General features: G+C 39.3%; 2 protein-coding genes across 3 annotated transcripts; both read left to right on the top strand.

Moving 5' to 3' along the window:
• The first annotated feature begins 18,628 nt into the window (after nucleotides 1–18,628).
• LOC124404650 (cyclic GMP-AMP synthase-like) lies at nucleotides 18,629–23,718 on the top strand. The gene is made up of 9 exons (XM_046878984.1): nucleotides 18,629–18,748; nucleotides 21,031–21,201; nucleotides 21,490–21,587; nucleotides 21,906–22,059; nucleotides 22,184–22,321; nucleotides 22,387–22,524; nucleotides 22,979–23,110; nucleotides 23,248–23,434; nucleotides 23,657–23,718. Exons 1-9 carry the CDS (start codon nucleotides 18,629–18,631, stop codon nucleotides 23,716–23,718), a joined length of 1,200 nt encoding a protein of 399 aa, XP_046734940.1.
• Nucleotides 23,719–24,974: 1,256 nt separating this feature from the next.
• Nucleotides 24,975–26,468, top strand: LOC124404602 (26S proteasome non-ATPase regulatory subunit 10-like). Of its 2 annotated transcripts, XM_046878890.1 has the most exons (4): nucleotides 24,975–25,119; nucleotides 25,209–25,307; nucleotides 25,686–25,974; nucleotides 26,053–26,468. In XM_046878890.1, exons 1-4 carry the CDS (start codon nucleotides 25,012–25,014, stop codon nucleotides 26,247–26,249), a joined length of 693 nt encoding a protein of 230 aa, XP_046734846.1. In that variant the 5' UTR covers nucleotides 24,975–25,011; the 3' UTR covers nucleotides 26,250–26,468. The 2 variants fall into 2 exon arrangements, with proteins under 2 accessions (XP_046734846.1, XP_046734847.1); XM_046878891.1 differs by lacking the exon at nucleotides 25,209–25,307.
• Nucleotides 26,469–27,124: the final 656 nt, after the last annotated feature.

Raw genomic sequence — 27,124 nt, 5'->3', positions numbered from 1 at the left:
ATCAGCGCAAAATTCACGGATTAATTTGAGGTTAAGATTTACGCTCGCTAACATTTGGCTTTGTCGATGCAAACGATATCTACACGCTCGACTGAACGAGTTTTTAACAGTCAGGCTGGATTTTCACGGGCGTCAAATCGACGCGGCACCGCTACATCGTCGGCGGTAAAAAGACCCTAATGAAACAGGGTTAGCAACGTAACGGCAAGATGCCACTAGTCTGATATCTACGTCAACTACGTGGTTGAATCAGTGGTTCTCAGTTGCGTGTTTATGCTAAGAGATGTGAAATATAAAATTGTTAATTGAAAATGTGAACAAGCGGAAAAATGTAGAAGCGAGAAGGAAATCGCATGAAACGGTAGCAGTTTTTCGAAGTAAAAAAATAATCTCATTCATTCTCATTATTCCAGAATCGTGCGATCGTGCATAATGAACCCTCCGCGTCTGCACTGAGTCTTCAAAGGCATAGTTGAAATTTCAAACTCAAATTTCCCGCTTTCAAATTTAATTATTATTCAGAATGGTGTTAGACTTTTGACTGTGGCAACTTCTGGGCCATATAGCAATCACTTCGAAAAGTAATTCGGATTTTTTAAAGATTTCTTGGAAACCTGACTGTATGTTAAATTCACTAAAAGAGCCAATGTACACACCGCATCTCGAAAAATATCGTGTACACACGGAGGATTAAGATGCCTTTTCCTACGTTTATTACCGCATAGTCCATACTGAAAATATTGCGGTGTGGTCAGGGCCTTTCATCTAAACAATAAACAATAATAAACAAACATATCAATACTTAACTCGTTTCAATGCGTTGCATGGAACAGCTACTCATTAAGCTTATAGCAATGCTCTACCCAATACGCGGAGAGCGACGTATCAAGAGTGACAGTCGGAAAACATGGAAATTTCTTAGTATTCCTTATAGCTGTTGGTCCCTCGCCGTTCTACATGTCTATTTTTCATTTCTAAAGGTCCGTTTGGTCTTGGAAAATGGCAAAGGAAGCAAAGTTTACCCCATGAACAACTGATCGGAAGTTACGGCCGAAATAGATACAGAAATACATGAAGTTTGCGACGAGTTCACGAGAAGGTGGTGAAGACAATTCACATATTCTGAGCCCAAAACTTGAGTTTATTGAATACGCCTTGAATGTAGTACAAGTGAACGGGTGTCAGGGTGCAGTAATTTACCAAGCTGAAAGATAAAATTAAAGTGATGGTCAAAGAGGACTGCGAAAATTCGATTAAATAACCACTAAGTAAAAAATCTGATTGTTACGTGTGGAAATAGGTGTACAGTATTCATTGGCCTGGACAGTATATGAAAATTACTATATTAGACAGTTGTTATGATAGTTTTTGAATATAACTTAAGTTTCGACCTGCGGAAAGGTGCAACGCGCGTCTGCAGGATGCGATTTATGATAACCTGTATTGAATGAATAAAGACTTATTGTTTTCATATTTTTTTTTTTTTATTTCCTCAACTGTTAATCGGTCGCTGTTCTAGCTCTCTTTTCGCACTCCTGAGGATCCGATGAGTCTAGTAAGGATCAGTAGGATCTACTCTAAGACGAAGATTATTAGCTCATCGACTTCAGGCCTACCCAAAACCTTGAAATTTTTTATCAATCTTTCGACGATTTTAAAAAATGCGGCAAGCAATTCTGTGGTGAACTATATCGGCGTAATTCTGCAAGGAAAATCGGTTGAGCGCAGTCCCAATACGCTGCGTGCAACGCCTGCAAAGTTACAGCCAAAAAACTGCTCATTTTCGTCCTCGTTTCTCTGCTGTTGGTCCTACGCTCTTTTTCATGTGTTTTTCGAGTTCCTGGGGGTCGATTTACTCCGGAGAGGGTCATACAAATCGATTCCGAATCGAAAAATTTTCGGCTTTCGAAATGAGAAAAAAACTAAGGCTAACCCCTTTGGCTTTTTGGCGAAAATTTCAACGACTTTGAAAAGTGCTGCAATTAATTCTGTCAGGCACTATTCCGACGTAATTTTGCGAGAGAAATCGATTAAGCGCAGTCCCAATACGCTGCGAGCAACGCCTGCAAAGTTACAGCCAAAAAACTGCTCATTTTCGTCCTCATTTCTCTGCTGTTGGTCCTACGCTCTTTTTCATGTGTTTTTCGAGTTCCTGGGGGTCGATTTACTCCGGAAAGGGTCATACAAATCAATTCCGAATCGAAAAATTTTCAGCTTCGGAAATGAGAAAAAAACTAAGGCTAACCCCTTTGGATTTTTGGCGAAAATTGCAACGACTTTGAAAAGTGCTGCAATTATTTCTGTCAGGCACTAATCCGACGTAATTTTGCGAGAGGAATCGATTAAGCGCAGTCCCAATACGCTGCGAGCAACGCTTGCAAAGTTACAGCCAAAAAACTGCTCATTTTCGTCCTCATTTCTCTGCTGTTGGTCCTACGCTTTTTTACATGTGTTTTTTGAGTTCCTGGGGGTCGGTTTACTCCGGAAAGGGTCATACAAATCGATTCCGAATCGAAAAATTTTCGGCTCCGGAAATGAGAAAAAAACTAAGGCTAACCCCTTTGGATTTTTGGCGAAAATTTCAACGACTTTGAAAAGTGCTGCAATTAATTCTGTCAGGCACTATTCCGACGTCATTTTGCGAGAGGAATCGATTAGGCGCAGTCCCAATACGCTGCGAGCAACGCCTGCAAAGTTACAGCCAAAAAACTGCTCATTTTCGTCCTCATTTCTCTGCTGTTGGTCCTACGCTCTTTTTCATGTGTTTTTCGAGTTCCTGGGGGTCGATTTACTCCGGAGAGGGTCATACAAATCGATTCCGAATCGAAAAATTTTCGGCTTCGGAAATGAGAAAAAAACTAAGGCTAACCCCTTTGGATTTTTGGCGAAAATTTCAACGACTTTGAAAAGTGCTGCAATTAATTCTGTCAGGCACTATTCCGACGTAATTTTGCGAGAGGAATCGATTAAGCGCAGTCCCAATACGCTGCGAGCAGCGCTTGCAAAGTTACAGCCAAAAAACTGCTCATTTTCGTCCTCATTTCTCTGCTGTTGGTCCTACGCTCTTTTTCATGTGTTTTCTGAGTTCCTGGGGGTCGATTTACTCCGGGGAGGGTCATACAAATCGATTCCGAATCGGAAAATTTTCGGCTCCAGAAATTAGAAAAAAACTAAGGCTAACCCCTTTGGATTTTTGGCGGAAATTGCAACGACTTTGAAAAGTGCTGCAATTATTTCTGTCAGGCACTATTCCGACGTAATTTTGCGAGAGGAATCGATTAAGCGCAGTCCCAATATGCTGCGAGCAACGCTTGCAAAGTTACAGCCAAGAAACTGCTCATTTTCGTCCTCATTTCTCTGCTGTTGGTCCTACGCTTTTTTACATGTGTTTTTTGAGTTCCTGGGGGTCGGTTTACTCCGGAAAGGGTCATACAAATCGATTCCATATCGAAAAATTTTCGGCTCCGGAAATGAGAAAAAAACTAAGGCTAACCCCTTTGGATTTTTGGCGAAAATTTCAACGACTTTGAAAAGTGCTGCAATTAATTCTGTCAGGCACTATTCCGACGTAATTTTGCGAGAGGAATCGATTAAGCGCAGTCCCAATACGCTGCGAGCAACGCCTGCAAAGTTACAGCCAAAAAACTGCTCATTTTCGTCCTCATTTCTCTGCTGTTGGTCCTACGCTCTTTTTCATGTGTTTTTCGAGTTCCTGGGGGTCGATTTACTCCGGAGAGGGGCATACAAATCGATTCCGAATCGAAAAATTTTCGGCTTCGGAAATGAGAAAAAAACTAAGGCTAACCCCTTTGGATTTTTGGCGAAAATTTCAACGACTTTGAAAAGTGCTGCAATTCATTCTGTCAGGCACTATTCCGACGTAATTTTGCGAGAGGAATCGATTAAGCGCAGTCCCAATACGCTGCGAGCAGCGCTTGCAAAGTTACAGCCAAAAAACTGCTCATTTTCGTCCTCATTTCTCTGCTGTTGGTCCTACGCTCTTTTTCATGTGTTTTCTGAGTTCCTGGGGGTCGGTTTACTCCGGAAAGGGTCATACAAATCGATTCCGAATCGAAAAATTTTCGGCTCCGGAAATAAGAAAAAAACTAAGGCTAACCCCTTTGGATTTTTGGCGAAAATTTCAACGACTTTGAAAAGTGCTGCAATTAATTCTGTCAGGCACTATTCCGACGTAATTTTGCGAGAGGAATCGATTAAGCGCAGTCCCAATACGCTGCGAGCAACGCCTGCAAAGTTACAGCCAAAAAACTGCTCATTTTCGTCCTCATTTCTCTGCTGTTGGTCCTACGCTCTTTTTCCTGTGTTTTTCGAGTTCCTGGGGGTCGATTTACTCCGGAGAGGGGCATACAAATCGATTCCGAATCGAAAAATTTTCGGCTTCGGAAATGAGAAAAAAACTAAGGCTAACCCCTTTGGATTTTTGGCGAAAATTTCAACGACTTTGAAAAGTGCTGCAATTCATTCTGTCAGGCACTATTCCGACGTAATTTTGCGAGAGGAATCGATTGAGCGCAGTCCCAATACGCTGCGAGCAGCGCTTGCAAAGTTACAGCCAAAAAACTGCTCATTTTCGTCCTCATTTCTCTGCTGTTGGTCCTACGCTCTTTTTCATGTGTTTTCTGAGTTCCTGGGGGTCGGTTTACTCCGGAAAGGGTCATACAAATCGATTCCGAATCGAAAAATTTTCGGCTCCGGAGATAAGAAAAAAACTAAGGCTAACCCCTTTGGATTTTTGGCGAAAATTTCAACGACTTTGAAAAGTGCTGCAATTAATTCTGTCAGGCACTATTCCGACGTAATTTTGCGAGAGGAATCGATTAAGCGCAGTCCCAATACGCTGCGAGCAACGCCTGCAAAGTTACAGCCAAAAAACTGCTCATTTTCGTCCTCATTTCTCTACTGTTGGTCCTACGCTCTTTTTCATGTGTTTTTCGAGTTCCTGGGGGTCGATTTACTCCGGAGAGGGTCATACAAATCGATTCCGAATCGAAAAATTTTCGGCTTCGGAAATGAGAAAAAAACTAAGGCTAACGCCTTTGGATTTTTGGCGAAAATTTCAACGACTTTGAAAAGTGCTGCAATTAATTCTGTCAGGCACTATTCCGACGTAATTTTGCGAGAGGAATCGATTAAGCGCAGTCCCAATACGCTGCGAGCAACGCCTGCAAAGTTACAGCCAAAAAACTGCTCATTTTCGTCCTCATTTCTCTGCTGTTGGTCCTACGCTTTTTTACATGTGTTTTTTGAGTTCCTGGGGGTCGGTTTACTCCGGAAAGGGTCATACAAATCGATTCCGAATCAAAAAATTTTCGGCTTTCGAAATGAGAAAAAAACTAAGGCTAACGCCTTTGGATTTTTGGCGAAAATTTCAACGACTTTGGAAAGTGCTGCAATTAATTCTGTCAGGCACTATTCCGACGTAATTTTGCGAGAGGAATCGATTAAGCGCAGTCCCAATACGCTGCGAGCAACGCTTGCAAAGTTACAGCCAAAAAACTGCTCATTTTCGTCCTCATTTCTCTGCTGTTGGTCCTACGCTTTTTTACATGTGTTTTTTGAGTTCCTGGGGGTCGGTTTACTCCGAAAAGGGTCATACAAATCGATTCCGAATCAAAAAATTTTCGGCTTTCGAAATGAGAAAAAAACTAAGGCTAACGCCTTTGGATTTTTGGCGAAAATTTCAACGACTTTGGAAAGTGCTGCAATTAATTCTGTCAGGCACTATTCCGACGTAATTTTGCGAGAGGAATCGATTAAGCGCAGTCCCAATACGCTGCGAGCAGCGCTTGCAAAGTTACAGCCAAAAAACTGCTCATTTTCGTCCTCATTTCTCTGCTGTTGGTCCTACGCTCTTTTTCATGTGTTTTCTGAGTTCCTGGGGGTCGATTTACTCCGGGGAGGGTCATACAAATCGATTCCGAATCGGAAAATTTTCGGCTCCAGAAATTAGAAAAAAACTAAGGCTAACCCCTTTGGATTTTTGGCGAAAATTGCAACGACTTTGAAAAGTGCTGCAATTATTTCTGTCAGGCACTATTCCGACGTAATTTTGCGAGAGGAATCGATTAAGCGCAGTCCCAATATGCTGCGAGCAACGCTTGCAAAGTTACAGCCAAGAAACTGCTCATTTTCGTCCTCATTTCTCTGCTGTTGGTCCTACGCTTTTTTACATGTGTTTTTTGAGTTCCTGGGGGTCGGTTTACTCCGGAAAGGGTCATACAAATCGATTCCGAATCGAAAAATTTTCGGCTCCGGAAATGAGAAAAAAACTAAGGCTAACCCCTTTGGATTTTTGGCGAAAATTTCAACGACTTTGAAAAGTGCTGCAATTAATTCTGTCAGGCACTATTCCGACGTAATTTTGCGAGAGGAATCGATTAAGCGCAGTCCCAATACGCTGCGAGCAACGCCTGCAAAGTTACAGCCAAAAAACTGCTCATTTTCGTCCTCATTTCTCTGCTGTTGGTCCTACGCTTTTTTACATGTGTTTTTTGAGTTCCTGGGGGTCGGTTTACTCCGGAAAGGGTCATACAAATCGATTCCGAATCAAAAAATTTTCGGCTTTCGAAATGAGAAAAAAACTAAGGCTAACGCCTTTGGATTTTTGGCGAAAATTTCAACGACTTTGGAAAGTGCTGCAATTAATTCTGTCAGGCACTATTCCGACGTAATTTTGCGAGAGGAATCGATTAAGCGCAGTCCCAATACGCTGCGAGCAGCGCTTGCAAAGTTACAGCCAAAAAACTGCTCATTTTCGTCCTCATTTCTCTGCTGTTGGTCCTACGCTCTTTTTCATGTGTTTTCTGAGTTCCTGGGGGTCGATTTACTCCGGGGAGGGTCATACAAATCGATTCCGAATCGGAAAATTTTCGGCTCCAGAAATTAGAAAAAAACTAAGGCTAACCCCTTTGGATTTTTGGCGGAAATTGCAACGACTTTGAAAAGTGCTGCAATTATTTCTGTCAGGCACTATTCCGACGTAATTTTGCGAGAGGAATCGATTAAGCGCAGTCCCAATACGCTGCGAGCAACGCCTGCAAAGTTACAGCCAAAAAACTGCTCATTTTCGTCCTCATTTCTCTGCTGTTGGTCCTACGCTTTTTTACATGTGTTTTTTGAGTTCCTGGGGGTCGGTTTACTCCGGAAAGGGTCATACAAATCGATTCCGAATCAAAAAATTTTCGGCTTTCGAAATGAGAAAAAAACTAAGGCTAACGCCTTTGGATTTTTGGCGAAAATTTCAACGACTTTGGAAAGTGCTGCAATTAATTCTGTCAGGCACTATTCCGACGTAATTTTGCGAGAGGAATCGATTAAGCGCAGTCCCAATACGCTGCGAGCAACGCTTGCAAAGTTACAGCCAAAAAACTGCTCATTTTCGTCCTCATTTCTCTGCTGTTGGTCCTACGCTTTTTTACATGTGTTTTTTGAGTTCCTGGGGGTCGGTTTACTCCGAAAAGGGTCATACAAATCGATTCCGAATCAAAAAATTTTCGGCTTTCGAAATGAGAAAAAAACTAAGGCTAACGCCTTTGGATTTTTGGCGAAAATTTCAACGACTTTGGAAAGTGCTGCAATTAATTCTGTCAGGCACTATTCCGACGTAATTTTGCGAGAGGAATCGATTAAGCGCAGTCCCAATACGCTGCGAGCAGCGCTTGCAAAGTTACAGCCAAAAAACTGCTCATTTTCGTCCTCATTTCTCTGCTGTTGGTCCTACGCTCTTTTTCATGTGTTTTCTGAGTTCCTGGGGGTCGATTTACTCCGGGGAGGGTCATACAAATCGATTCCGAATCGGAAAATTTTCGGCTCCAGAAATTAGAAAAAAACTAAGGCTAACCCCTTTGGATTTTTGGCGAAAATTGCAACGACTTTGAAAAGTGCTGCAATTATTTCTGTCAGGCACTATTCCGACGTAATTTTGCGAGAGGAATCGATTAAGCGCAGTCCCAATATGCTGCGAGCAACGCTTGCAAAGTTACAGCCAAGAAACTGCTCATTTTCGTCCTCATTTCTCTGCTGTTGGTCCTACGCTTTTTTACATGTGTTTTTTGAGTTCCTGGGGGTCGGTTTACTCCGGAAAGGGTCATACAAATCGATTCCGAATCGAAAAATTTTCGGCTCCGGAAATGAGAAAAAAACTAAGGCTAACCCCTTTGGATTTTTGGCGAAAATTTCAACGACTTTGAAAAGTGCTGCAATTAATTCTGTCAGGCACTATTCCGACGTAATTTTGCGAGAGGAATCGATTAAGCGCAGTCCCAATACGCTGCGAGCAACGCCTGCAAAGTTACAGCCAAAAAACTGCTCATTTTCGTCCTCATTTCTCTGCTGTTGGTCCTACGCTTTTTTACATGTGTTTTTTGAGTTCCTGGGGGTCGGTTTACTCCGGAAAGGGTCATACAAATCGATTCCGAATCAAAAAATTTTCGGCTTTCGAAATGAGAAAAAAACTAAGGCTAACGCCTTTGGATTTTTGGCGAAAATTTCAACGACTTTGGAAAGTGCTGCAATTAATTCTGTCAGGCACTATTCCGACGTAATTTTGCGAGAGGAATCGATTAAGCGCAGTCCCAATACGCTGCGAGCAGCGCTTGCAAAGTTACAGCCAAAAAACTGCTCATTTTCGTCCTCATTTCTCTGCTGTTGGTCCTACGCTCTTTTTCATGTGTTTTCTGAGTTCCTGGGGGTCGATTTACTCCGGGGAGGGTCATACAAATCGATTCCGAATCGGAAAATTTTCGGCTCCAGAAATTAGAAAAAAACTAAGGCTAACCCCTTTGGATTTTTGGCGGAAATTGCAACGACTTTGAAAAGTGCTGCAATTATTTCTGTCAGGCACTATTCCGACGTAATTTTGCGAGAGGAATCGATTAAGCGCAGTCCCAATATGCTGCGAGCAACGCTTGCAAAGTTACAGCCAAGAAACTGCTCATTTTCGTCCTCATTTCTCTGCTGTTGGTCCTACGCTTTTTTACATGTGTTTTTTGAGTTCCTGGGGGTCGGTTTACTCCGGAAAGGGTCATACAAATCGATTCCGAATCGAAAAATTTTCGGCTCCGGAAATGAGAAAAAAACTAAGGCTAACCCCTTTGGATTTTTGGCGAAAATTTCAACGACTTTGAAAAGTGCTGCAATTAATTCTGTCAGGCACTATTCCGACGTAATTTTGCGAGAGGAATCGATTAAGCGCAGTCCCAATACGCTGCGAGCAACGCTTGCAAAGTTACAGCCAAAAAACTGCTCATTTTCGTCCTCATTTCTCTGCTGTTGGTCCTACGCTCTTTTTCATGTGTTTTTCGAGTTCCTGGGGGTCGATTTACTCCGGAGAGGGTCATACAAATCGATTCCGAATCGAAAAATTTTCGGCTTCGGAAATGAGAAAAAAACTAAGGCTAACGCCTTTGGATTTTTGGCGAAAATTTTAACGACTTTGAAAAGTGCTGCAATTAATTCTGTCAGGCACTATTCCGACGTACCTTTGCGAGAGGAATCGATTAAGCGCAGTCCCAATACGCTGCGAGCAACGCTTGCAAAGTTACAGCCAAAAAACTGCTCATTTTCGTCCTCATTTCTCTGCTGTTGGTCCTACGCTTTTTTACATGCGTTTTTTGAGTTCCTGGGGGTCGGTTCACTCCGGAAAGGGTCATACAAATCGATTCCGAATCGAAAAATTTTCGGCTCCGGAAATGAGAAAAAAACTAAGGCTAACCCCTTTGGATTTTTGGCGAAAATTTCAACGACTTTGAAAAGTGCTGCAATTAATTCTGTCAGGCACTATTCCGACGTAATTTTGCGAGAGGAATCGATTAAGCGCAGTCCCAATACGCTGCGAGCAGTGCTTGCAAAGTTACAGCCAAAAAACTGCTCATTTTCGTCCTCATTTCTCTGCTGTTGGTCCTACGCTTTTTTACATGTGTTTTTTGAGTTCCTGGGGGTCGGTTTACTCCGGAAAGGGTCATACAAATCGATTCCGAATCGAAAAATTTTCGGCTTCGGAAATGAGAAAAAAACTAAGGCTAACCCCTTTGGATTTTTGGCCAAAATTTCAACGACTTTGAAAAGTGCTGCAATTAATTCTGTCAGGCACTATTCCGACGTAATTTTGCGAGAGGAATCGATTAAGCGCAGTCCCAATACGCTGCGAGCAACGCCTGCAAAGTTACAGCCAAAAAACTGCTCATTTTCGTCCTCATTTCTCTGCTGTTGGTCCTACGGTCTTTTTCATGTGTTTTTCGAGTTCCTGGGGGTCGATTTACTCCGGAGAGGGTCATACAAATCGATTCCGAATCGAAAAATTTTCGGCTTCGGAAATGAGAAAAAAACTAAGGCTAACCCCTTTGGATTTTTGGCGAAAATTTCAACGACTTTGAAAAGTGCTGCAATTCATTCTGTCAGGCACTATTCCGACGTAATTTTGCGAGAGGAATCGATTAAGCGCAGTCCCAATACGCTGCGAGCAGCGCTTGCAAAGTTACAGCCAAAAAACTGCTCATTTTCGTCCTCATTTCTCTGCTGTTGGTCCTACGCTCTTTTTCATGTGTTTTCTGAGTTCCTGGGGGTCGATTTACTCCGGGGAGGGTCATACAAATCGATTCCGAATCGGAAAATTTTCGGCTCCAGAAATTAGAAAAAAACTAAGGCTAACCCCTTTGGATTTTTGGCGGAAATTGCAACGACTTTGAAAAGTGCTGCAATTATTTCTGTCAGGCACTATTCCGACGTAATTTTGCGAGAGGAATCGATTAAGCGCAGTCCCAATACGCTGCGAGCAACGCCTGCAAAGTTACAGCCAAAAAACTGCTCATTTTCGTCCTCATTTCTCTGCTGTTGGTCCTACGCTTTTTTACATGTGTTTTTTGAGTTCCTGGGGGTCGGTTTACTCCGGAAAGGGTCATACAAATCGATTCCGAATCAAAAAATTTTCGGCTTTCGAAATGAGAAAAAAACTAAGGCTAACGCCTTTGGATTTTTGGCGAAAATTTCAACGACTTTGAAAAGTGCTGCAATTAATTCTGTCAGGCACTATTCCGACGTAATTTTGCGAGAGGAATCGATTAAGCGCAGTCCCAATACGCTGCGAGCAACGCCTGCAAAGTTACAGCCAAAAAACTGCTCATTTTCGTCCTCATTTCTCTGCTGTTGGTCCTACGCTTTTTTACATGTGTTTTTTGAGTTCCTGGGGGTCGGTTTACTCCGGAAAGGGTCATACAAATCGATTCCGAATCAAAAAATTTTCGGCTTTCGAAATGAGAAAAAAACTAAGGCTAACGCCTTTGGATTTTTGGCGAAAATTTCAACGACTTTGGAAAGTGCTGCAATTAATTCTGTCAGGCACTATTCCGACGTAATTTTGCGAGAGGAATCGATTAAGCGCAGTCCCAATACGCTGCGAGCAGCGCTTGCAAAGTTACAGCCAAAAAACTGCTCATTTTCGTCCTCATTTCTCTGCTGTTGGTCCTACGCTCTTTTTCATGTGTTTTCTGAGTTCCTGGGGGTCGATTTACTCCGGGGAGGGTCATACAAATCGATTCCGAATCGGAAAATTTTCGGCTCCAGAAATTAGAAAAAAACTAAGGCTAACCCCTTTGGATTTTTGGCGGAAATTGCAACGACTTTGAAAAGTGCTGCAATTATTTCTGTCAGGCACTATTCCGACGTAATTTTGCGAGAGGAATCGATTAAGCGCAGTCCCAATATGCTGCGAGCAACGCTTGCAAAGTTACAGCCAAGAAACTGCTCATTTTCGTCCTCATTTCTCTGCTGTTGGTCCTACGCTTTTTTACATGTGTTTTTTGAGTTCCTGGGGGTCGGTTTACTCCGGAAAGGGTCATACAAATCGATTCCGAATCGAAAAATTTTCGGCTCCGGAAATGAGAAAAAAACTAAGGCTAACCCCTTTGGATTTTTGGCGAAAATTTCAACGACTTTGAAAAGTGCTGCAATTAATTCTGTCAGGCACTATTCCGACGTAATTTTGCGAGAGGAATCGATTAAGCGCAGTCCCAATACGCTGCGAGCAACGCTTGCAAAGTTACAGCCAAAAAACTGCTCATTTTCGTCCTCATTTCTCTGCTGTTGGTCCTACGCTTTTTTACATGTGTTTTTTGAGTTCCTGGGGGTCGGTTTACTCCGGAAAGGGTCATACAAATCGATTCCGAATCAAAAAATTTTCGGCTTTCGAAATGAGAAAAAAACTAAGGCTAACGCCTTTGGATTTTTGGCGAAAATTTCAACGACTTTGAATAGTGCTGCAATTAATTCTGTCAGGCACTATTCCGACGTAATTTTGCGAGAGGAATCGATTAAGCGCAGTCCCAATACGCTGCGAGCAGCGCTTGCAAAGTTACAGCCAAAAAACTGCTCATTTTCGTCCTCATTTCTCTGCTGTTGGTCCTACGCTCTTTTTCATGTGTTTTCTGAGTTCCTGGGGGTCGGTTTACTCCGGAAAGGGTCATACAAATCGATTCCGAATCGAAAAATTTTCGGCTCCGGAAATAAGAAAAAAACTAAGGCTAACCCCTTTGGATTTTTGGCGAAAATTTCAACGACTTTGAAAAGTGCTGCAATTAATTCTGTCAGGCACTATTCCGACGTAATTTTGCGAGAGGAATCGATTAAGCGCAGTCCCAATACGCTGCGAGCAACGCCTGCAAAGTTACAGCCAAAAAACTGCTCATTTTCGTCCTCATTTCTCTGCTGTTGGTCCTACGCTCTTTTTCATGTGTTTTTCGAGTTCCTGGGGGTCGATTTACTCCGGAGAGGGGCATACAAATCGATTCCGAATCGAAAAATTTTCGGCTCCGGAAATGAGAAAAAAACTAAGGCTAACCCCTTTGGATTTTTGGCGAAAATTTCAACGACTTTGAAAAGTGCTGCAATTAATTCTGTCAGGCACTATTCCGACGTAATTTTGCGAGAGGAATCGATTAAGCGCAGTCCCAATACGCTGCGAGCAACGCTTGCAAAGTTACAGCCAAAAAACTGCTCATTTTCGTCCTCATTTCTCTGCTGTTGGTCCTACGCTTTTTTACATGTGTTTTTTGAGTTCCTGGGGGTCGGTTTACTCCGGAAAGGGTCATACAAATCGATTCCGAATCAAAAAATTTTCGGCTTTCGAAATGAGAAAAAAACTAAGGCTAACGCCTTTGGATTTTTGGCGAAAATTTCAACGACTTTGGAAAGTGCTGCAATTAATTCTGTCAGGCACTATTCCGACGTAATTTTGCGAGAGGAATCGATTAAGCGCAGTCCCAATACGCTGCGAGCAGCGCTTGCAAAGTTACAGCCAAAAAACTGCTCATTTTCGTCCTCATTTCTCTGCTGTTGGTCCTACGCTCTTTTTCATGTGTTTTCTGAGTTCCTGGGGGTCGGTTTACTCCGGAAAGGGTCATACAAATCGATTCCGAATCGAAAAATTTTCGGCTCCGGAAATAAGAAAAAAACTAAGGCTAACCCCTTTGGATTTTTGGCGAAAATTTCAACGACTTTGAAAAGTGCTGCAATTAATTCTGTCAGGCACTATTCCGACGTAATTTTGCGAGAGGAATCGATTAAGCGCAGTCCCAATACGCTGCGAGCAACGCCTGCAAAGTTACAGCCAAAAAACTGCTCATTTTCGTCCTCATTTCTCTGCTGTTGGTCCTACGCTCTTTTTCATGTGTTTTTCGAGTTCCTGGGGGTCGATTTACTCCGGAGAGGGTCATACAAATCGATTCCGAATCGAAAAATTTTCGGCTTCGGAAATGAGAAAAAAACTAAGGCTAACGCCTTTGGATTTTTGGCGAAAATTTTAACGACTTTGAAAAGTGCTGCAATTAATTCTGTCAGGCACTATTCCGACGTACCTTTGCGAGAGGAATCGATTAAGCGCAGTCCCAATACGCTGCGAGCAACGCTTGCAAAGTTACAGCCAAAAAACTGCTCATTTTCGTCCTCATTTCTCTGCTGTTGGTCCTACGCTTTTTTACATGCGTTTTTTGAGTTCCTGGGGGTCGGTTCACTCCGGAAAGGGTCATACAAATCGATTCCGAATCGAAAAATTTTCGGCTCCGGAAATGAGAAAAAAACTAAGGCTAACCCCTTTGGATTTTTGGCGAAAATTTCAACGACTTTGAAAAGTGCTGCAATTAATTCTGTCAGGCACTATTCCGACGTAATTTTGCGAGAGGAATCGATTAAGCGCAGTCCCAATACGCTGCGAGCAGTGCTTGCAAAGTTACAGCCAAAAAACTGCTCATTTTCGTCCTCATTTCTCTGCTGTTGGTCCTACGCTTTTTTACATGTGTTTTTTGAGTTCCTGGGGGTCGGTTTACTCCGGAAAGGGTCATACAAATCGATTCCGAATCGAAAAATTTTCGGCTTCGGAAATGAGAAAAAAACTAAGGCTAACCCCTTTGGATTTTTGGCCAAAATTTCAACGACTTTGAAAAGTGCTGCAATTAATTCTGTCAGGCACTATTCCGACGTAATTTTGCGAGAGGAATCGATTAAGCGCAGTCCCAATACGCTGCGAGCAACGCCTGCAAAGTTACAGCCAAAAAACTGCTCATTTTCGTCCTCATTTCTCTGCTGTTGGTCCTACGGTCTTTTTCATGTGTTTTTCGAGTTCCTGGGGGTCGATTTACTCCGGAGAGGGTCATACAAATCGATTCCGAATCGAAAAATTTTCGGCTTCGGAAATGAGAAAAAAACTAAGGCTAACCCCTTTGGATTTTTGGCGAAAATTTCAACGACTTTGAAAAGTGCTGCAATTCATTCTGTCAGGCACTATTCCGACGTAATTTTGCGAGAGGAATCGATTAAGCGCAGTCCCAATACGCTGCGAGCAGCGCTTGCAAAGTTACAGCCAAATAACTGCTCATTTTCGTCCTCATTTCTCTGCTGTTGGTCCTTCGCTCTTTTTCATGTGTTTTCTGAGTTCCTGGGGGTCGATTTACTCCGGAGAGGGTCATACAAATCGATTCCGAATCGGAAAATTTTCGGCTCCGGAAATGAGAAAAAAACTAAGGCTAACCCCTTTGGATTTTTGGCGAAAATTGCAACAGCTTTGAAAAGTGCTGCAATTATTTCTGTCAGGCACTATTCCGACGTAATTTTGCGAGAGGAATCGATTAAGCGCAGTCCCAATACGCTGCGAGCAACGCTTGCAAAGTTACAGCCAAAAAACTGCTCATTTTCGTCCTCATTTCTCTGCTGCTGGTCCTACGCTTTTTTACATGTGTTTTTTGAGTTCCTGGGGGTCGGTTTACTCCGGAAAGGGTCATACAAATCGATTCCGAATCAAAAAATTTTCGGCTCCGGAAATGAGAAAAAAACTAAGGCTAACCCCTTTGGATTTTTGGCGAAAATTTCAACGACTTTGAAAAGTGCTGCAATTAATTCTGTCAGGCACTATTCCGACGTAATTTTGCGAGAGGAATCGATTAAGCGCAGTCCCAATATGCTGCGAGCAACGCTTGCAAAGTTACAGCCAAAAAACTGCTCATTTTCGTCCTCATTTCTCTGCTGTTGGTCCCAAGCTGTTTTTTACGTGTTTTTTGGGTTTCTGGGGATATAATTAGTCTAGAAACGGCTGTCCGAATCGATTTTGACACGAAAAATCTTCGGCTCAGAAATTTATCCGAAAAGTAAGGCTAACCCGGGTCTTTGGATTTTTGGCGAGAATTACGATGACTTCGAAAAGTTCTGCAAGTAATTCTGTGAGGTACTAATTCGACGTAATTTTGCGAGAGAAAACGTCTGAGCGCCGTCCCAATACGCTGCAAGCAAGGCCTGCAAATTTACAGCTAAAAAACTGCAGATCTTTGTCGTCATTTCTCTGCTGCTGGTTCCACTCCCTTTTTGGTGCGTTATCTGAGTCCTTGGCGATCCAATTATTCGAGAAAGAGTCAAACAAAACGAATCTGCGATGAAAATTACTTGCTCAAAAAAAAGCAAGGTAATCCCTCTGGATTTTTGGTCAGTGTTTCAGATGTCTCCTCTGCGTTTTGCTGGGTCCATTTAGTTTCATCAAAGTCGTACAAATTGATTCTGGACGGAAAAATTTCTGCATTTAAAATTGCCGCATAACGCAATGCTAACCCGTTGAACAACGGATCAAAAGTCACGACTTAAACACTCAAACTTTCCATAGGGTCCTTAAAAGGGTGGGAAAGCCAAATCACAACTCTATAGATAACAAGTTTAAACTCTTTATTCAATATGCCTTAATTCTAGTACAAGTGTTCAGGTGTCAGTATGTAGTAAGTAAACATGTTACTTATACATAGCGTCAAAGTGAAGACTTGAAGAATTCCAAGACTATGACTGTACATTACATAATAATTCTGATTATTATAACACCGAACAGGATTGCAACACACCTTATGTTACAATGAAGTAGAATAAGAAAAATGTTATCTCAGGCAGCCATTGTTGTAGTTAGGTATAATTTAAACTCCGGTCCACATACAAGCACAATGCACCTCTGCAGGATACGAAACGTATTATATATTATTGTCACTAGTTTACATAACCCTGAATAAAATGAATAACACCCACATGAATTTCTCCGTATTTTCTTCGTATCTCCTCAGGTGTTGGTCCCACGATGCTTCAAATACCTTTTTTTGCAACACTCGGGTCCTAATTAGTCTAGAAAGGGTCGTTTGCATCGATTCTGAGACTGATATATGATTACTAGAGAAAAAAAGGAAGGTCAACCCATTCGAATATTTTCACTCCAATATTGGCGATATTTGAAAAATGCTGGAATCGATCTGATCGTACTCTATATCAATGTAATTTAGCAAAAGAAATCGATTGGTCGCAGTTCGAATACGCCGCAAGCAGCGGATCAAGAGTTAAATATCGTTCACAATTGACTTAGTGCACTGGTAGTGCAGTGCGGAAGTTTGAAATACGAATACCTCGCGAGCATTCACATCCGATTAGCGTAGTGGTAAGCCGCTGATTGTGAACGCTGGCATGGTATTCGTATTTTCAAACTTGTGCACTACACTACCACTGCACTAAGTCGGTGTGAATGACACTTTACAGCCGAAAAACGACAGGTTACCTTCGTTATTTCTCTGCCGCTGGTCCTTTGCTTATATTAATATATATTCTGCGTTCCTGAGGGGCCAATTACTCTCGAAAGGGTCTTACAAATCGAATATGAAATGAAAAATTTATTATTCAGAAAATCACGAAAAAAGTAAGTATAAAGAAAAACTCCTTTCGTATTTTGCCCAAAATTTTGACAATTTCGAATAATGCATCTCGCTTCTTCATACTTTCCATTTTTTCACACATCTAATTAACAATCCTAGTATTCAAATTCTTCAAATAAGAATGTAATTGACCGAACCACGTGAGTTTCGCCGCGTGGCATTTTGCCGTTGCGTCGGTACCCATTTTCATGCATTTCCGTGAGCGACTTTGTCCGCCGACAGCGTAGCGCTGCTGCTGCGAGTGCGTAGACGTTGACTGAGTACACTTAGGCAAAACTTCACTGACTCCGTGGGTAACTTATGTTTAAAGCGCCACCATCAGCCAAAATCGGCTGACTTCTTCCAAACCTAAGACACGCCCGAAGGTATCCCTCCTTTTATACGCTTTGCAGTGTGCTTTTTCATGGCTCTTTCAGCAACTGTTGAGCGAAGCACCGCCTTGTTGACTGAGTCACTTAAATCTTTAAATTTACCTCGTCAACCGCGCCTCTAATGGAACGTAGAATTCAGTGGCCTTAAGTCCGTGCATCCCGGTAGAAACAACTTAAACTTATAAGTCTATGGATACAGCAGCCCCCCCCCCCCCCCCCCCCCCCCAAGCCTCAGGTATAGCAAGCTATTACACACGGAAATCGGGGAAGTCCACGGTAGGGAGGTTCCGGATAGACTTCAGTGTTTAAGAACCTTGTCGGAAGGAATTCCAAATTCACTAGGAAGGCAAACTCCGAGATCACACGAGCATAACACTTATACGACGGTACGTAATCAAGTTTTTAAACAAAATGTTTGTACCATTCGTCAAATGAGACTGTAATGTAAACTTATTGTCAAAACTCTATTATTCTAAATACATGGAATTATGGAATTGCTTTAATGAAGCAGCAAAATTATCCTCATCATCGGTTAGTTTCTTGAAGTTAGAGTGTTTATTCATATATTCGGTAATTGAGTTTAAGCAAAATTGAACTGAAAGCAAAATTGGACTATTTCAACCTGCGATGGAAACATCTGATGTCTAATTTTTCTACTAACTTGCACGAAAAAGTGAGTTTTTTTAGTAAAGTTAAATTGAAACAAATCTTGGAAAATGTTTCTTTGCGTCTGGAAAACCGAGAAATGTAGGGAATTTGATAAGTCATTGATGCTAGATGTACCCTGGTTGTCGATTTTGGGTGACTACACTGTACCAATAAACACTTTATACTTAGAAACTGTGTTTGTTCAAACTCGTAATCTTATTGTTAGAGTTGAGCTATAACGCCATATAAATTTAAAAACATTTCACAATAATATCTAAACTACAGTACTCAACTTATTCATTGATGCACAATTGATATAGACAATCTACATTGATGCAACTGCATCATGTAATCTTATTTCAAATTTTTACAGCCATGGAGAAAATAAATTACGATAAAAGGTTCAAATCGAGTTGCGTTTTTAATCAATCAAATAAGCAATTTGTCTCACTGGAAAAAAAACAAGCACGGCAGTACAACAAGCACCTACAAAAGGTATGTTTCATCAAAACAACTAAAACTCAAAAACTGATCATTTTTGATAACTCTTATTATCGAAACATTATAGTTGTGTTCGAACTCCATATACTCCCTTGCACCGCTGAGACTAATGCCCTAATGATATTCGGTTACCATTAAATGGTTAATTTTTTGTTCGCGTATGTATGATTGCTGTGTCAACATATTATATATTTTAATTATAATTATACATATATTAGGGTGATTTTTTTTGAAAGACTATTTTTTTCAGTCCCCATCGAAAATTTTGTTCTACATGTCGAACAAATAATTCCCATATTACGCTCATGGCGTGAAAAGATTTCCCCTATAAAATACACGTGAATCGAAGCGTTTTTTTTTCAAATCTCTACAACTCAGCGGAATTTCATGATATCACATTGGTCTTGGTCGCAAATTACGCAGAATTGAACGATCTTCAAAAGTGTTTAGAACAGCGTAAGTGCAACTTACATTTGCGAGGTGGTACAGGGCACTAAAGTTCATTTTTACCTAAGATTCTCCTTTTTTCGCTGTTATCTCCAAAATGATTAACTGTACCAAAAGAATGTCAAAAATAACTTTGTTGGAAATTTGATTTCCTACCAGAAACGTTCTTTAGACCAAAATGCTCAGATTGATATTTCTTGAGATATCGAAATTCAACTTACTTGACGTATAAAATTTGTATGTTCTATTGAATTAAACGTTTTAATCTAATATAACCAATAAACATTATGGTTTATTAAATCAAACGTTTTGAATTACTGATATTCCGATGGAATAGATCGAATGGATCGAATCGAATCGAAAAAAATCAAATTCCAATGCAATATTAATAATTTAAAACGTTTGATTCGATAAACCATAAAAATTTTATACGACAAGAAGTTAAAGTTCGATATCTCAAGAAATATCAATCTGAGCAATCAGGTCTACTGGACCTTTTTTGTAGAAAATTGAACCTCCAACAAAATTTTTCTTCACATTTTTTTGGTAAAGTTGATCATTTCGGAGATAACAGCGAAAAATGGAGAATTTTGGGTAAAAATCAACTTTAGTGACCTGTACCATCTCACCAGTGCAAGTTGGACTCATGACGTTTCAGACACTTTTGAAGATCGTTCAATTCTGCGTAAATTGCGACCAAGACCAATGTGATATCATGAAATTCCACTGAGTTGTAGAGATTTGAAAAAAAAACGCTTCGATTCACGTGTATTTTATATGGGAAATCTTTTCACGCCCTGGGCGAGTACTTAATATTAATATTAAGAGCTATAACTTTTAGGAAATTATTTGTTCGACATATAGAACAAAATTTTCGATGGGGACTGAAAAAGAAACATAGTCGTTCAAAAAAAATCACCCTAATATATATGTTACTAAGTTACAGTATCTTATCGTACTGAGATAAAATACTATAACTTAGTAACATAACAGACAATGTCTGGTTTTGAAGCAGTGTATGATAATTAGAGCACAGACCATTGAAGTTAACAGTAATTTTCCATCACTATATGAAAGTGACTTTGTGCCAAAGATTAATAACTCTCATTACATGATAGAAAATGATATTGTATCATATTTATGATAAAATATAATTACTAAATTAGTAATGATAGAAAATGATATTGTATCATATTTATGATAAAATATAATTACTAAATTAGTAATGATAGAAAATGATATTGTATCATATTTATGATAAAATATAATTACTAAATTACAGTATCATCAGTAAGTGGACACAATACAGTAACGATTAAATACATTGTAAATAATGATTATGGTGATCATTTTTACAGTGATTTACGAATTTTTTTAAATCATATTTCATTGCGATTTTTGTAATTTTCTTCATAGCAATCTTCATAATTTATCAATCTAATTTGATCACATAAAAATGGTGAAAAAAATCTGCAATGCGTCTTGCTTTACATCCAGTTGACGAAGAAAGAAACTGTGCTGGAAAGGAAAGAAAGAATTAACGATAACATCTTTTGATCATACTTGACATTGATACATCCAGTAATTGAATTGGTTCGTAACATGATGGAAAATCCCACGATAAATACTGTTTTCACCATGTGTTCATTCTGCTTGGCCTCTGGTGTTGCAGATTGTTTTCGTTAATAACATTTTTCATAAATTTATTGCGAAGACTTTTTCTGGTATTGTGACTCTGCAAGGAACATATTTTATCATATTATGTGCTGCGTGCATTCAGATTTAATATCCCAATAATAAATTAATTTGTGTCACCTATATAATTCTAGGTTTTGAACGCATTCATAAGAAAAGCGATGGAAATTGATCCCTTATTCAACGCCTGTTATAGACAGACTGACTATGTAGGAAGTTACTATCAAGGTCTCAAAGTAGGCGTACCAGATGAATATGATTTGAATATCATTTTAAAACTACCGATTTCATACGAAGACTTGACGGTAAGTTACCCTTCTTGCCACATTATAGATTGAACTGTGAAGCATGTTGTTGCTCGAATCTGGTATCCAGTGCCTAAAAGTTGTTCGATGAAACAATTATTTTTTCCCTATGCAACAGATATATTCGAAACCTTTATATTGGGCATTTCTCACTGCTAAGAATTAGCCCCGTATACAACAATATTTCATTATGAGTTTTGATAACAATGTACTTCAAAAGTCTACTCTAATCAAAAATATTTGATTGAATTTTTATTTAATTATGTTTGTTTAATTATTTCTTGATAGATTTTAATTGCTTCCGAGAAGCCAGGATACATAAAAATTGGAACAAAGTCTGATATTTTACCAAATTTACAAAAACATGATAGATGGCCAGAGTATAAGTAAGTAGTTGGTGGAAATGTTCTTTAGACACTTATTTAAAAAATATAAATAATAATGTGAGTTTGAAGTCCCTGAATTAATTTCTACTACTGTAAGAAAATAAATGGATTTTATTTCAAAATTGTTTTCTCGCAATAGGTAGTAAAATTAACCATATTAAGAACACGCTGAAAGTAGCATCTTTATGAAGAACATTTTTTTTTGATAGTTGTGTATTGAACGTATCATTTAAATCCTCTGAGCCTTGTTCGTATAACACACTGCGCATCCAACTCACTTCAGCTTCATCAGTTGATGTATGATCTATGGGTTTTCAGGCGCATGCTCAAATGGCTTGACGAATCAAATATGTGTCTTGATCAAAACAAGTTCCGTCAGTGGTTTGAATCACTTGTGGTCAGGACTTTTCAAGAATTTCAGCCCATTGATGAAGATGATTACACATCAATATCAGTTACAAAAAAATACGTGGTGAATAAACTGATTTCTTACAGTATCAATACCTTCAACTAATATACCTTGAAAAATAATACCTTCAATCTAAAACTGAAATATCGTGAAAGTCGATAATTATCATGCTTGTAATTACTCTTAGCTGCGTCACAAGAAAAGTGGGCCAGCGCTAACTTTGAAGATAGATGTATCTCACCAGTACAGCATAGATGTGGATCTCGTTCCGGTACTTCAATTTCAAACTGCACTTCCTTCGCCGTTTAGGGATCATACTTATACGGTACCTTGAATCTGTTATTTTTTTTACCGAACATGCAACGTGCAATAGCTTTTTATAATTCATAGAAACAGAGATGGTTGGCCATAGCGAAACCGTTGGAGTGCCCCAATGATAATATACTGTGGAGACCAAGTTACTATGAAAGAGAACGAAAAATTTTGAAGAGGAACGGCCAATTGAAACCAATCATAAGGCAAATGAAGGTACTCCACACACAATACAAAAAATTCCTAATTAATTCTCAGGGAGCTCATGATCAAACACTATAAAAGTTTTCTCGTATAAGCGTGTACATACCTCATTATCGCTTTAGATTCTCAGAATCAGAAACCTGATATTGCACTCTGTCTTGTGAATTGTGCACGTCTGTTTTAGTTCTCAACATTCCTTAATAAATTAAAAAAGTGTTATACATGCAATGAGACCTTCTGTCGTTCTAAGTTTCGATCCTTTTAAAGGTCTCTGCAAAATGAAATGTGTGGAATCGTTTTCTGAGTTGTCTGAAATTATTGATGACTTTTATCAGTATTATTATCATTATTACGTTTATGGATTTTATTATTGTTCATACAATGCTTCGAAAGGTATATAATATGGTCTTTTGCGACTGACTTACAAATAAATCAAATGTCATAAAAAAGGTAATTTTCTGTTTAGAAATTTCGGGATACACAAGAATTCAAGAGCATTGCCAGTTACCATATTACAACTCTGTTCCTTTGGGAATTAGAGGAACAAAGTTATAACCAACAGTTACAAAGACTGCCACCCACATTTTTATTTTACCATGTACGTAAATCCATGTACCTTATTCACTGTCAATAACTCTTACATTCAAAATCGTTATAATTTCGAGATTCCCAATACTTACCTGATACTAATAACTCACGTGAGCACAATACACTCTTGCTTGATAAATATTTCAGATGTTGAAAAGATTTCAAGAAGCCTGCGAGAAGCGAGAAATACGCAATTTTTGGTATCCAAAAAATAATCTACTGTGCAATATTGCCGAAACAAAATTATCACATATCAATTACAAATTGATTGACATTATAAAACAGATCGAAGAACAAATTGAAACTAACAAGTATATCATTGCAGAATATGTATGTAAGTTCTTTAAATGTAAATATGGAATGAAGCACATTATGCAGACATTGTTCATGTGCAAAATGTAGTTAACACATAATAATTATTACACAGAGCAAATTGGAAAGCAGTTCGACCCGAAAAGAAATACGATATAAATATAGGAATAATAATATATTGATGTTTACATGCTACTTAAATCAGATGCCTCTTACGCTTAATGTGATATATTTCATTTTACAGTGAACGATGATGAAGTGAAGCGCTTGAAATCGCTTCCATCAATTGGAAGAGTATCGCGCTAAACCATCTCCATCTTCTTGAATTAATGGCATTCTTGCCATCTGTGGGATAGTTCAAACTGCTCGAAAACAGTCGAATCGAATGAAGACAAATGTGCAGTAAACAACAAAAACATTATTATCAATAACTTGATTGATTCTTGTACTTTTTATGCATGTAACTGTTTTATAAAAATATTTCATTCTACTTTTCCTAAAATTAATCAATGTACGTCACAGCAAAGACATTATACAAATATTTACAATGGCGATGTCCTATAATTCAAATAGCTAATCTTAGGCTTACAATCAATTTTTGGCCATGTTTTTGTATGAACTTAATCTTTAGCTGGCACCATTGTCTGCTATATAATTGCTGGTACTTTGGGATCGTTGAAGACCCCAACCGAAAATGGCTTGCTGTAACGAAACAATTTAATATTTGAATTAAAAATATTTTTTGGGTATTCACTTAAGTGTCTTTTACAAGATAAAAAAAAAGTTGCAACAATATATTTTTTTTTCAATCCTTAGGTCTCACAATTTCTTAACTCACAAATTCAAAAAAGATTGTTCCGAAAAATTCCAAAACAAACAATCCTTTTTGGCGATTTTTGCAGCCAAAAAATTTTATCTCAGAATCGATTTGCAGAACACTTTTTCTACTAATTAGGCTCTCAAGAACGCAAAAAAGACATCCAGAACTGGGGTAGGCCAACTCCTGAGGAAATATGCAGGAAGTTCTCAGTTTCTTTATTGTTACTCATGATCTGCTACTGTTTGCAGCGACTTTAGATTGCAAGCAATTGATTTCTCGCGCAAAATTACGTCGAGATAGTGTATCAGAGAATTACTTCTATCAGAATTCAAAATCGTCAAAATATCGAGTGAAAATAAAACCACAACTTTGCCGAAAAAATTCAAAGGTATGAGTTTGGAAGTCAAAAATACAATACAGTCGATTTTGTGTGCAAAATTGAGATACAAGGATTAATTTTTGATTGTGTAATTAAACTCTAGGATTTTTTCCAAAGAATATTGATAATCTACGTGAGATGCCAGGAATATCTAATCGTTGTAGCATCTGTTTAAAATGGAAAGAAATACCCAACTGCTAATTATAATTATATGCAATCATCAAAAATCGAATCACGCCCGACCTTACCGCCAGAGGCATTACAACCGACTCTCGTGGGAAGAAAGACAAGTGGAAGAGTGTTCTGTGTTGTCAACGTGTGTTAAGTCGTCGCCACTCGCAGCTCTGCGAGTTTGAATCATAGGTTTGAATTCGTGACAGTCATAAAATTCCAGTAAAAAATGGCGCCGCCGGTATCATCTGTCTACGATTTGGCTTATCGAGGCAAAACAGAAGCCGTAAAAATACTAATCAATGAAAATCCAAAACTCAAAACAGACACGGACGCGGTAAGCACTGCATCCACCAGTTTCTTTCACCCAAACCGAAGATACATGTTTAATACCATAATCACTCTCATCCGATACTCGGCGTATAGAATGGCAGGATGCTCATTCATTGGGCTGCTTTAGGGGGACACGACGATCTGGTCTCTTATCTTCTGTCGCTAGGTTTCCCAACGGATCCAAAAGATGATGTGAGTATTCGTGAAAAAAAAAATTCGCTTTGTATGTCGCCAATACGTGTTATGCGCCGCAATTTTGTATACGTCGCCGCCATTGCTTAAAGCCTGATAATAATTGTAGCGACTGGAAAATTGGATCATATCATTGGTTACAATCGACGAATACAGTACGGTGAAAAGATTCAGTCATCCGCAGCCAATGATAAGGCTTGATTTTGCCCGTCGCTACAGTAGAATAACCCTAAAGGGTACACGACATTTGGTCAAGTGACCAACGTGGAAATGCAGATCCATACGCAGGGTCGAAATGCTTATGAATTATCGTAGTTTGTTGGAGAATGATTGAAGGAAAAATATAATTTTTTCTAATTTCTCTTATTGTTTTGACAGATGGAAATGACACCCCTGATCCTGGCGGCTTCGGGAGGTCGTGATAAAGTGGTGAACCTACTGTTAAACCAAGGGGCTAATGTAAACGCTCAGACGAACGATGGTCATTCGGCGCTTCAATATGCAGCTTCGAAAAATTGGAAAACAATATGCGCCGCGCTGCTTGAACAAAACGCAGATATAAATATTGCCGACAAGCGGGGATCAACGCCTCTTCACCGAAGCGCGACGAAAGGAAATTTGGCGATCGTGAAACTTCTCCTAGAGTACGGAAAGCAGCTGAAAATTGGTCAATTGATTTTCATAAGAATATTACTTTTTACTATGGAATCGACATCGATCTGTAACTTTTTGTTTTGAAATCCAGATCAGAGAGATGCATATGGCAACAGCGCATTACATTTGGCATGCGAAGAAGACCGACAAGAAGAAGCCAAATTATTGGTTTCAAACGGTGCCTCTATTGAACTGACAAATAACGACCGTAAAACACCCCTGGATTTGTGTAATGTAGTATTCGCCAGACAGCTGAAAGAACTTCACGATAAAACCTTACCGGTATGAAAAATGAGGAGATGAAGTAAAGATCGGCGATGTGCTATAACTTATGGATAAAATTGAATTTAAAGTATTGATGTGTCAAGATTCGCATAAGATTGTACTTATAGTAATTAAGCTTTACATGATATAAGTTTGCTACAACCTATGCATACCTTGGTCCATATATGTATGTAACTCGTGACAAATAAGAGCATCGTTTTCTTTTTTCATTACAAATTTTAATCAGCATTTTATTTTCTAAACCTAACATTCAGCTGAAGTAAAAGTTGCATGATTTTCATTTTAATTAGTATATATAATATAAAAAGTTATTGAAAGGTTTTTTTCGTAGTTTCCTTTCTGTTCAACAATTCCACTTTCAATCACCTTACCAATGACATATCGCATAATAATGAAGACAGGAAAAAACAAAAAAAGAAATACATCTGATCCCAATATTTTCGAACAAAATTAATATAATTAGCTTCCCTGAATAAAATATCCTGCGTAAACATATTTACAAAATTCTTTTGCTTATTGAAGAGTAAAGGAAAAGAGTGCTGTATCTTATATTATACATTATTAGGAAAACGGAGTCACAAAATGTTCTTCTTGGTCTTTTACTCATTCAGTACTCTTTCACGTTATACTCTTAAAGATCCTACTATTCAGACTTGGGAGATAGTGGATTTAGAGTTTCAGTAAATCTCCTTGCCATTATCATTCATTAGTTGAGTGGGGTGACGACATCAATTATCCATCATTGGTTAAACTAATAAAAACTTAACTCCACCTCTATATCCAATAACTCTGTGTTCTCCTCAAAACCAACAAACATTACAACGTTCTAAAATTACTCCATCTAAATTCTTAACCTGGAGAATGCCATTTTGGATACT

Source organism: Diprion similis, chromosome 3 (genome assembly GCF_021155765.1).
Source record: "Diprion similis isolate iyDipSimi1 chromosome 3, iyDipSimi1.1, whole genome shotgun sequence".
NCBI lineage: Eukaryota > Metazoa > Arthropoda > Insecta > Hymenoptera > Diprionidae > Diprion > Diprion similis.
The sequence above is the reverse complement of the archived record's forward strand: the minus strand, read 5'-3'. Positions and strand labels throughout refer to the sequence as shown.

Bases quoted from the DNA above. Each gene is read 5' to 3' on its own strand.
- LOC124404650 (XM_046878984.1), top strand. From the start codon at position 18,629: ATGGAGAAAATAAATTACGATAAAAGGTTCAAATCGAGTTGCGTTTTT. The intron at 18,749-21,030 runs GTATGTTTCATC...ATATAATTCTAG, and splicing joins ACAACAAGCACCTACAAAAG to GTTTTGAACGCATTCATAAG. The intron at 22,322-22,386 runs GTACCTTGAATC...TATAATTCATAG, and splicing joins TTAGGGATCATACTTATACG to AAACAGAGATGGTTGGCCAT.
- LOC124404602 (XM_046878890.1), top strand. From the start codon at position 25,012: ATGGCGCCGCCGGTATCATCTGTCTACGATTTGGCTTATCGAGGCAAA. The intron at 25,308-25,685 runs GTGAGTATTCGT...TTGTTTTGACAG, and splicing joins CAACGGATCCAAAAGATGAT to ATGGAAATGACACCCCTGAT. The intron at 25,975-26,052 runs GTCAATTGATTT...TTTGAAATCCAG, and splicing joins CGGAAAGCAGCTGAAAATTG to ATCAGAGAGATGCATATGGC.